This window comes from Callorhinus ursinus, unplaced genomic scaffold (assembly GCF_003265705.2).
Source record: "Callorhinus ursinus isolate GAN/ISIS: 27379988/994484 unplaced genomic scaffold, GSC_fseal_2.0 scaffold41, whole genome shotgun sequence".
Taxonomy (NCBI): Eukaryota; Metazoa; Chordata; class Mammalia; order Carnivora; family Otariidae; genus Callorhinus; species Callorhinus ursinus.
The window spans coordinates 10,726,037-10,737,805 of NW_027397103.1; the positions used below are offsets into that span (position 1 = coordinate 10,726,037).

General features: G+C 42.7%; 1 protein-coding gene across 4 annotated transcripts in view; it reads right to left on the reverse strand.

Moving 5' to 3' along the window:
• The window catches only part of ANAPC5 (anaphase promoting complex subunit 5), a 42,180-nt gene extending 36,534 nt beyond the window's left edge, over window positions 1-5,646 (reverse strand). For 3 of the 4 annotated variants that reach the window (XM_025889699.2, XM_025889698.2, XM_025889697.2), the window contains exons 1-3: window positions 5,329-5,646; window positions 1,154-1,233; window positions 585-694 (exon numbers count right to left, since the gene is read on the reverse strand). In XM_025889699.2, coding sequence (XP_025745484.1) covers window positions 585-694; window positions 1,154-1,233; window positions 5,329-5,535 — 397 coding nt within the window. In that variant the 5' untranslated portion in view covers window positions 5,536-5,646. Of the gene's footprint in view, window positions 1-584; window positions 695-1,153; window positions 1,234-5,328 lie in introns of those variants that run through there. The other variant, XM_025889700.2, reaches the window with a different exon arrangement.
• Between the last annotated feature and the right edge of the window lie 6,123 nt (window positions 5,647-11,769).

Genomic DNA, 11,769 nt, shown 5'->3' on the forward strand with positions numbered 1-11,769 from the left:
GAAATTATTTTATTTGTTTACTTTTCACCATCTGGCCCCACCCTACCAGTATGTGATCTCCATAGAGGAAGGTCCCTGTCTATCTTCTAAGTCTGGAGCCTGGCACACAGGAGATAATATAATAGCTGATGTTGAGTAACATAAAAACTACCATGCAAAAAAGCCAAACGATGGAGCGGGGATATAAACCTAACAGAAAAGCCTCCAGAAATTTCATGTATGCCCCCACCTTATAAACTATAGCAATGATATATTCTTACTTGCCTCTTTTTATAAAAGTTTAGTTGGTGACCCTGACTTAGAGTCATATAATGCAGAGAAGGAATCCAAAGAACTGTGAGAAACCCTAAAAGCCCTTGGGACCAGACTAATAGTTGGGACTATTACAGACAAAACAGAAGATGTTTTTCCACAAGACAGTTACTTAAACATAGGACAAAATGGCAAGGCAATAAATACAAACTAAAACATGTCCAACATCCCATTGTGTTTGTTCAGAAATGGCAGAGTCATGATAGATGTGACTTAGAAAGCTGCTCACTTCAATGAAAACATTCTCTGCTCTCCTTAGAAGAGCGTCATACCTACTACACTCGTTTTGTGAACCTCTGGTTCAGTTCCAGAAAAAGAATCTGAAAGGTCATCAAAAAATTGTTCCATATCCTTCAATTCGCCTTCAGCCATCAGTTTGATTCTGAATGAGAAAATTGAGGTGCGTATTTTAGGAAGTCCCTCTGAACATCTTCTCATGTTTCACATTCCACAATTATCTCCAAAAAAATCTATTTTAAAAGCAATTCAGAGACTCATATAAAATGGTGGCACATAAAACTTGACAATCCAAAATGTCACTCTCGTTATTCTAAAAAGCATCACTGCTCATGTTTTCTTGATCATAAAATGTGTCAAAGTAACACATCAGCCAGGAAAAATGGAATTCTCTGCAACAACTAAAAAGAACAAGGTAGATCCATATAGAAAAATAAATTTTGAAACAGTATGTTTAATGTTAACCATTTTTCAAAAAAAGAAGTACTTAGGAAAACCAAGAGTAACAAAGATATATTTTTAGTGAATTCATTACCACATGCATTTTCCTAATTTTCATCTACATAAACATATTTTCACATACACAGAAGGAAAGGAGGCTTACCTGATCTGTACTGAATTTGCCAGCTGGGGACAAGATTCTTCAATTAACTTGTACAGTTTAGACAGTGTAATATCTGGGCCCTGGATAAAGAAGACAGGGAGGTTATAGAAAAATTTTAAGGAGCTGGAGAATGATAAACAGTAAACATGAATTTATCAACCCCTCTGCTTTCACAATTATTCCAAATGTGAAATCTCAAGTCACAAAGAGAAAACAACCAATCTAAAACGCTAAAGGAACACTTCACATTTGCAAAGCAATCTTGGTTAGTTGGAGGAAAGGTTTAAAAGAGAAACAAAGCATACACTCTGTAGTCCGAGGACCCCGAGGACCTGCCCTTCCTTTTTATTTTGTAATCATGGCAAAGCTAGTTTTCTTCATCAGTAAAATGTAGATAATCATAACCATCTCCCTCATTTGTGATAAAGAAAGAGTAAGAAATGGCAAAGTGCTTTGTAAACTGGAAAACATTATTCAAACACAGGTGTCCTATTTTTCACATACATAATCTCATTTAATCCGTCCCAAAACCTTGTAAAGTAGGCATACTATGTGCCCAAGTCCATAAAAGGTACCAGCAGAGACAAAGAGTGTGCAGCCTTCGCTGTCAAGAAGATTACGATCTAACTGAGGTTTAAACCTGAACACTCAATCTTTTTTGGAGAGTGAGTTGACATTATATGACAATTTTAGAAGTGGAAAGCAATTCCACTTCTGGGGAAGGTATGTTTGGCATGCATTGTTTGAAATGAAGAAAAACTGAAAAGAACCTATAAGTCTATCAGTAGTTAATCTATAACTTATAATAAGTTATAAATTTATTTTAACATTAAAATTAGGAGTTATATTTCTTTTCTTATTGGGGAATACAAATGCAGCTGTTAAAAAGAATGAGGTGGCTCTATTCAAATGTGCTGACATGGAAAGATCTCTAAGACTGGTTAAGTGAAAGGAGCAAGCTATAGAATAGAATTTTATTTATGTAAAAAAATTTTTCAGGGGCGCCTGGGTGGTTAAGTTGTTAGGTGTCTGCCTCTGGCTCATGATCCCAGGGTCCTAGGATCGAGTCGCACTTCGGGCTCCCGGCTCAGTGGGAAGCCTGCTTCTCCCTCTCCCACTCCCCCTGCTTGGGTTCCTTCTCTCACTGTCTCTCTCTGTCAAATAAATAAAATATTTTTTAAAAAAAAGAAAAAAATTTTTTTAATTCAAGCAAAATTAAAGGATACATACCTATCCTTACAGTCATATGCTTCTACCTATTTATATACACATGGATTTAGCAAAAGGTCTAGAAAGATCTATTCTGACCTGCGACTCCATAAATAGTTAAATGAATGAACATTAACAGTGATAATCTCTGAAAGGGAAAAGGATTGGATGACATGAAGAACCATAACCTTTCACTCCATTAATTTTAGTATCAGCTGAAGTTTTTACAATAAATTTTTGTATATTAGTTGAGTAATTAAAAACTAATTTTTAAAAATTAACTTAATGTTTGGGGCGCTGGGGTGGCTCAGTCGGTTGGGCATCTGCCTTCGGCTCAGGTCATGGTCCCAGGGTCCTGGGATCGAGCCCCGCATCGGGCTCCCTGCTCCGCAGGAGGCCTGCTTCTCCCTCTCCCACTCCCCCTGCTTGTGCTCCTGCTCTCGCTGTGTCTCTCTCTGTCAAATAAATAAATAAAATCTTTTTTTTAAAAGATATTTAAAAAAAAATTAACTTAATGTTTAAAGCCAAACGTTAAGCAAAGGAATTGGGAGTCTGGTTGGAACATTACTAGATTACATGGTATTTAGCCAAAGAACCACAAAGGATAATTTAAACCAGAAAAAATAGCATGAGCAAAGGCAGAAAGATGTGAGTTAAAACACAAGTACTGTTTTCTTTATTTTCTCTATTACTAAATCTTTCAGTATTATGACTTTTATTTCAATAATGGGGAAAATATACTCGTAATATTAGTAATGTGGCTAGGACTGGGAGCTACAAGTAATGGAGGCCCCATTCCTTGTACTCAACCAACTGGGTAAGCTACTTAATCTGTGTCCTCAGTACCCCTTCTCTCCCCCAACTAACACAGGTGATATATGTGTACATATATATATATATATATAATTTTTTAAAAGATTTTATTTATTCATTTGAGAGAGAGCTGGAGAGAGCACAAGTAGGGGGAGAGCTAGAGGCAGAGGGAGAAGCAGGGAGCCCGATGTGGGGCTGGGTCCCAGGACCTGGAGTTCATGACCTGAGCCAAAGGCAGACGCTTAACCGACTGAGCCACCCAGGCACCCTGGGTGATATATTTTTTTTAAGCATCTTTTTTTTTAAGATTTTATTTATTTATTCATGAGAGACAGAGAGAGATAGGGAGAGGGAGAATGGCAGAGGGAGGCAGGCTCCCGAGCAGGGATCCTGGTGCGGGACTCGATCCCAGGACCCTGGGATCATGACCTGAGCTGAAGGCAGACGCTTAACCATCTGAGCCACCCAGGCGCCCCCTGGGTGATATATTTAAAAGCCCTTTAGCGGCATCTGAGTGGCTCAGTCAGTTAAGTGGCTAACTCTTGGTTTAAGCTCAGGTTATGATCTCAGGGTCCTGAGATGGAGCCCTGCACTGGGCTCCGCCTTCCGCGGGGAGTCGGCTTGAAATTCTTTCCCTCTGGGCGCCTGGGTGGCTCAGTCCATAAGCGTCTGCCTTCCGCTCAGGTCATGATCCCAGGGTCCTGGGATGGAGCCCCACAACGGGCTCCCTGCTCGGCAGGAAGCCTGCTTCTCCCTCTGTCACTCCCCTTGCTTGTGTTCCCTCTCTCGCTGTGTCTCTGTCTGTCAAATAAATAAATAAAATCTTTAAAAAAAAAAAATTCCTTCCCTCTCCCTCTACTTCCGCCCCTCCCCCTGGGCGTGCACACGTTCTATCTCAAATAAATAAATCTTAAAAAAACAAAAAACCCTTTATCAGGTATATTGCTGATGTGGGGGCCCAAGACCCCAGATCTTTGCTTCTGCCACCACTGCTCAACAGACAACTGCTCATCAAGTTCCAGCTTATTAACATTCCACTTCCGGAGTCCTCCCCATTCACCTGAGTACACCCATCTGCCACAAGGGGGTATATCCCATTTCACTTATTTCATACTTGTATTTAGGCGCTCTACTAAGCTTTGCAAATACAAGCGTAAACAAAAGTAGGACAAAACACGGCCCTTATAGTAGTCTAGTTAGAGGAGACTCATTAATCATAAAATCACACAAATAAATGAGAAGAACCGTAACTGATATAAAAGAAGGTACCTGTCCTACGAAAATACATTAAAATGAAAACAGCTAACACTCAGCATTTTACTGTATGCCACAAACTGTGAAGTAGTGTCCACGGATCTTCTAATTTAATACAACCCTCGCAAAACAGTTTCCAATTATTGTCCCCATTTTACAGAGAGAAACCAGAGACCCAAGGAGGTTATGGAACTTGCCCCAGTCGCACCGCTAGTAAGTGGTGATGCTATAACCTGAGTCTGCGAAATGAAAGAAAACATGTAAAGGACTGGGGCCCCTGGGTGGCTCAGTCGGTTGGGCGTCTGCCTTCGGGTCTGGTCATGGTGCGGGAGTTCTGGGATCGAGCCCCACGTGGGGCGGCCCCACGCCGGGCCCCCGCCCCACGTCGGGCTCCCTGCTCAGCGGAGAGTCTGCCTCTCCCTCTGCCCCTCCCCCTGCTGGTGCTCTAATAAATAAAATTATTTTTTAAAAAATGTAAAGTGCTTAACAGTTAAGTATTCAAGGTCCACTGTTAGTTTTAGGTCATTACTACTACTTATTGCGGTCCTCCGGGAGCCTGTAGCTTCACCTGTCTCCAACGCTCAGAACTACGTGTAGCCCCTTTCCAGAGAAGACGCAGGATCTGAGAAAAGAATTCTTCCCCCTGTCATTCAGCTAAGACACGCTGGAGCCAAATATGAACCTGCAAAAAAATGCATGTAAAGCGCCTGGCCGTTGGATGGTAAGTTCATTATTAGCAGGTGGTATTAACTCCTTTTTTTTTTTTTTTTGAGGTGCTCCGGGGCTTAAAGAGTATCGGATGAACACTCGTACCCCCCAGGCCCAGTGCGGTGTCCCGCACAGAGCAGGTGCTCAGTAAAGCTTTGCTGAATGAGCGGGAGCCGGTGGGGGCCGCTCACCTGCAGCAACGGCAGGAGCAGCTGGTTGAGCCTCCGCCGCTCCATGAGGCTGACGGCGCCCTCGCCGGTGCGGCCCATCTCGTTCAGCAGCACCAGCACCGCGATCTTATACGGCGTCACCCAGTCCTTGATGCCGAACACGTTGGCGTGCACCACCCCATTGGTCATCATGGGGTTGAAGTAGAGGCTCTCGTGGACGCTGGCCATGGCGCCCGGGGACTAAGTCCAGGAGCCCGCCCGCCCGCCACGCCCGGGTTCCTGGTTAAAGAAGTCCACAACCCGCCCTAGGCCTCCGCTGGCCCGCGCTGTGACCCAGGAAACGAGTATCCTCGCTCGCGGCTAGCCGTCGGCCAATCAGAGAAACCAGGCCAGAGCACATGGGAGGGCTACGGCCAATAAGAATGTCCAGGGGTGCTGTGTGGGGAGGGGCAAAAACGGTGCACCTCAAGACTGAGTCCCTAAAGAAACTCGAGCGGAAGAAGTAGGTTCCCGGGTGACTTGGGATGGGACCGTGAAAGGAATGTGATGCTTGGGGGCCGCCGCTGAACGTCCCTGGTTGGGGAAGCTGCCAATTTGTTTAATTCGAAAACAGTTAAAAATTGAATTTTGAAACAATTCTGTTTAAAAGCAACGAAATTAAATTTGCACCTTTAAAATTCGTATTTGTTTCATTATGTTAATTTCTAAACTCATTTTGGGAGTTTCATTTAGCTCTTTTAAGACGTGATGAAACATTTTTTCTCAGTATTTCACAGATGTCATTTCGAGACAGCCAAGTCAGGTTGCAAGTGGCCTTGCATCCTTCCATGAGATAGAAGGTGATACCACTTTCGTTTCCTACCCAATAAACTACAGGATCCCTAGTCTGGTATTCGTAGCCCCCGCAAAATCAATATCTTCAAACCGGTTTGTTTTTTTTTTTTTATAATTCCCCTTCCATTCATCTGTATCTCCCAAGAAGCTTCTCAATAGCCTGAATTACTGTTAATAATGACTTGCCTTCAGTAGTCGTCTCAATGACCCTTGAAAGAAAAACCATGTACTATTCAACTTTGGCCACACACACACACACACAGTGCCTCGTGCCTTGTTTTTTTGTGTCTCAATCACTATTTGAATAATGAATGAGTATGTGGTCTTAGTTCACAAAAACAGAAAAGGAGGTAGATATATATAGACTAAATTACTGTGGCCGAAAAGAAGTTATTGGTAGCGGACTAGAAAACCTTAATTCCATATCCTGAGAGCTCTGTACACTTTAGACATACAATTACGTGTATTTTGACATAACAACTCTGTACATTTTACCACATACAATATCTATGTAACTGTCTATCTGTAAATGGGGAAACCGATTTTTTGCAGGAAATTTAATACATAAATAACTTCTTTTTTTTAAGATTTTATTTATTTATTTGAGAGAGAAAGCACAAACGGGCAGAGGGAGAGGGAGAAGCAGGGATCCCTATGCGGGACTCAATCCCAGGACCCTGACATCATGACCTGAGCCAAATGCAGGCGCTTAACCAACTGAGCTACCCAGGCACCGCTGAAAGCACTTTATTTTATATATTTTTTAAGATTTTATTTATTTATTTGACAGAGAGAGACAGAGAGGGAACATAAGCAGGGGGAGTGAGAGAGGGAGAAGTCTTCCACTGAGCAGAGAGCTGCATGCGGGGCTCAATGCCAGCTCGATGTGGGACTCGATTCTAGGACCCTGGGATCATGACGTGAGTCGAAGGCAGATGCCTAACGACTGAGCCACCCAGGCGCCCCTAGCCCTTTAACTCTTAGGGATTTACTATACCATCATCTCCTCTGAGGCTATATAACCATTTTCATAGCACTTTGTTCGAGCCCCATTTATTACACGTATGGTTGTTTTTGTTTTGTTTTGTGTTTCCCCAATGATTTACATAAGTAGCTCCCTCTGATGGACTGTGAGTGCCTCAAAGGCAGGTACCGGGTTTTGTTTTTTCAATCTCTGCAGTCTCGATTTTTGACATAGGCACCCGGCATCTGGTATGTGCTCATTATTGCTAAGACTCCTTTGAGTTGGCTGTGCTTCAAATCCTTAAAATTCACTCCACAAATATTTTTGAGTACGTTATGTGCCAGACATTGTGCTAAGTCCTAGGGATACAGCAGCAAATATACAGAATAGTTATTTGACCTCATAGAGAAAAAAAAAAGGTAGCATAGGTCCCAAGTCAAAAATCCCTGATGACTCAGTCTCTCTCTCCAGGAGACTCGGAAGGTTGTGCTGTTATAGAAGTGTGGTTGACCTCCCTTACTTTATGAAAATTGAATGCTGATCTTCTTCACCTTTCACATTTCAAAGCAGCCTCCAAGTCAATAAAAGAAGCAAGGATTTATAACTTGTGGACTTTGGTTTATTTATTTTGTCTGTTGAGCATTCTCTACTATCATCCCCCAAATTGTGTTGTCTTTGATTTGAAAAAAATTACACAACATGCCCTTCTGAATATGGGGATGGGCATGTGGCCCTAGCAGAGCAAATCAGATCCTTCTCTGGTTTTGCTGTATAAACTGTGGAGAAAAAAGATCCCCTTTCTCTTGGGGTTGCCAGGCAGGGCTGTTGATGCCATATTCCCTGCCACCAGGGGGAAAAAAAAGCCTACCACCTGTAGGAAGACAGCACAAGGCCAATTTGCAAAGAGAAACAGAACCAAGCAGAATTGAGGTGGGTGGGAGAGGAGAAAGAAATAAACAGCTATGGTCCATTGACTTCTGTTTCTACCTTAAAATCATAGTTCTTCAGCTCATTCTTCAATGGTATCAGCTTCCCTAGCAGATAATCACCCAACTACAAAAATTAGCAAATGTTTGGGGCACCTGGGTAGCTCAGTCGGTTAAGTGTCTGCCTTCGGCTCAGGTCATGATCCCAGGGTCCTGGGATCGAGTCCTGCATTGGGCTCCCTGCTCGGTGGGGAGTCTGCTTCTCTCTCTACCTCTGCTGGCTGCTTCCCCCTGCTTGTGCTCACTCTCTCTCTCTCTGTCAAATAAATAAAATCTTTTTAAAAAATTAACAAATATTTGTCAGTTTGGGGCTTTTGTTTTGTTTGCTTTTTGCTTTAGCTTGATTGAGAAAGGTTTTTGGCTCTTGCAACAAAAATCATCTTTATGAATATATTACAATTAAAAATACTAAAAGCAATTTATCCTGCCAGACCTGTTTAGGCCTCAAAAAAAAACTTCAGACTCTTTGATTTGTTCCTATATGAGCCTTTATGTCATTCTATGTTTTATTCAGTGACTGTCCCCCTTACTTCCCAGTCACCAAATACTTTCCTGCCCATCAGAGAAAATGTGATTCAAATGTGGTCATGATTGATGAAACAAGAAGAAAGTTCCTGGGAATCAGAACCCCCAGGATCTAGTCTAGGCCTTGAAAACTAACTAGCTCTGTGATTCAGGCAGCCTGTCTTCCCTAGAATTTGGACTAGTCACATTAACAATGAAAGGTTTGGATTGGATGGGAAAAGAATCTGCAAGCATCTAATTCCAGAACATCTAATTCCAGAATATTTTAATGACCCCAAAATGAAACCCCAGACCCATTAGCAGTCACTCCCTGGTCCCCCTCTCCCCTAACACCTGGCAAGCACTAATCCTCTTTCTGTGTCTATAGATTTGTGTATTCTGGACATTTCATCTAAATGAAACCATACAATCTGTGGCCATTTGTGTTGGCTGCTTTCATTTAGCCTAAGGTTACTGAGGTTCATCCAGGTCGTAGCATATGACAGTATTTCATTCCTTTTCACAGCTGAATAATAATCCATTGTAAAGGTAGACTACGTTGTATTAATCTGTTCGTCTGTCAATGGACATTTGGGTTGTTTCCACCACTTCACTATCGTGAATCATGCTGCTGTGAGCACTCATGTAAGCATTTTTGCATGAACAGATGTTTTCAATTCTTTGGGGTATATACTTAGGAGTGGAATTTCTGGGTCATATGGTAACTCTGTGTTTAACTTTTTTAGGAAATTCCAGACTCTTTTCCACAGTAGCTGCACCATTTTACACTCTCACCAGCAATGAACGAGGTTGGGCTCTGCACCTTAATGAGCATCAGGGGGACGCCTGGGTGGCTCAGTCGGTTAAGCATCTGCCTTCGGCTCGGGTCGTGATCCCGGGGTCCTGGGATCGAGTCCTGTGTCGGGCTCCCTGCTCGGCGGGAGGCCTGCTTCTCCCTCTGCCTGCCACTCCCCCTGCTTGTGCTCTCACTCTCTCTCTCTCTCTCTCTCTCTCTCTCTCTCTCTCTGGCAAATAAATAAATAAAATCTTTAAAAAAAAATGAGCATCAGGAACTCAGCTTGTTCTTTAATCAGGAGTCATGATTAGCAATGTCATGACTATGAAAGAACTGAGTCATTATCGAAGATGTTTTAAGTTATTTTGAGTAAATGGATGACTGTACTCATGATTTTCTATATCTCCAAACACTGTACACCCCAAGGAGACTTGTGCCAAGTAGAACCAACGTTCCCCATTGCTCATTAGACTGTAGCTCTCCAGCAGCTAAGTGCCGGCATATCATCTGCAGCTGCCACAACAGATGAGAAAGCCACAGAACACATGCTTTACCTGCTGATCAGTTCCAAAACTTCTGAAAATAACAAACCCTAACTGTGGTGGTTGTGCATTTCGAAGACATCTTTTTTTTTTAAGATTTTCTTTATTTATTTGAGAGAGAGAGAGTGAGAGAGAACATGAGAGGGGAGAGGGTCAGAGGGAGAAGCAGACTCCCCACTGAGCGGGATGTGGGACTCAATCCTGGGACTCCAGGATCGTGACCAGAGCTGAAGGCAGTTGCTTAACCAACTGAGCCACCCAGGTGCCTGTCGAAGACATCTTGTTAGAGGAAATAGATCATTTCTGTGATTGCCCTGAGCAAGGAAAATGTAATGTGTGAACCAGGTCTCCTGTGTACATGCATAAACAATCTCTTTTTTGATAATCCAAGAAAATCCAGCTGCGAGGGAAGAAAATTTCTCCTAGTGAATAAAATGAGCCCCGACTTTGAGAGAGTCATGTCGAGTCTCAGGGCTCAATTAATACAGAAAGTTCTGGGTAATTAACTGAGCTGCTGGGGAAACTTGATCACTAGCCTGACAACATCACTAAGTATTTCCAGACCCAAGGTAACATTCCAATTTCTCAAAGCTCATGACCTGAATTGACCTCACTCTTTGGGGAAAGAAACTCGCATTGCTGTCTCTGGACCTCTTATTTCATCCAAAGGAAACATCACCATCTGCAACTGGAAGGATCAATAAACAAATGAATTAGCTGGGGGTGAGTTTACACTTCTCCTGTCAACTGTCATCATTTCTTTGCTTGAACCCACTTCATGTATCTCTTAGTGCTAATGCGAAAGATATATTATGTAATTTTCATAAGTATATGAGTACATTTTCATTCATCATTTTCATTTCTTTGAGGATACCCTGACTCACTCTCAATACTTGACTACATGGCAGTTTCCAGTAGAAGTGGCTGCTTTCAGTAATAGAAACAGAAACTATATTTATTCATTGCTTTTCCTTCTTCGCAGGATGTTAATTCCTTGATTTGTAAAAATTGCATGCATTTTAGTTTGCAAGAGTTTCTGGATCTCTGATGTTTGATGAATATCCAGTGCCAAAGAGTGGTAGTGTATAGTTCCCAACTGCACCAACATAACTATAAAACCTCCAACGTCAGGGCACCTGGGTGGTTCAGTCGTTAAGCGTCTGCCTTCGGCTCAGGTCATGATCCCAGGGTCCTGGGATCGAGCTCTGCATCGGGCTCCCTGCTCCATGGGAAGCCTGCTTCTCCCTCCCCCACTCCCCTTGCTTGTGTTCCCTCTCTCGCTGTGTCTCTCTCTGTCAAATAAATAAAATCTTTAAAAAAAAAAAACAACCCTCCAACGTAGAATAAGAAGTATGGTTTGCTCACACATCTGAGGTGGTAGGCTAGGAGCTCTGCTAATCTTGCTGGCGCTCGATCACAGGTTGTTCTGGAATGTCTGGAACTGGGACACCTGGTGTGGCTCTATGTGTCTCTCCTCCTCTAGCAGGCTACCCCAGAGAACGTTCTCATGTGTGTCAGAAAGTAGAGACAAGTACACCCTAGAGTTCTCAGCTCCATGGGGGCACACATCAGTACTCCTGCCACATTCTATTAGCTGAAGCATAAGGCTAGCTCAAGACAGGAAATAGAACTCTCTGGTGCCTCCTCTTGTAAGGATCTTACCCTATCATGAGGGCCCCACCCTCATGACCTCATCTAACCTTAATTACCTCCAAATACTTTCACATGGGGAGTTAGAGCATCAACAGGTGACTTGGGGGGCACAAAATTTAGTCCATAGCATGACCTAAATTTAATAATTTTAGATTTAGCATCTCCATTCCTTTTTAATTCTTT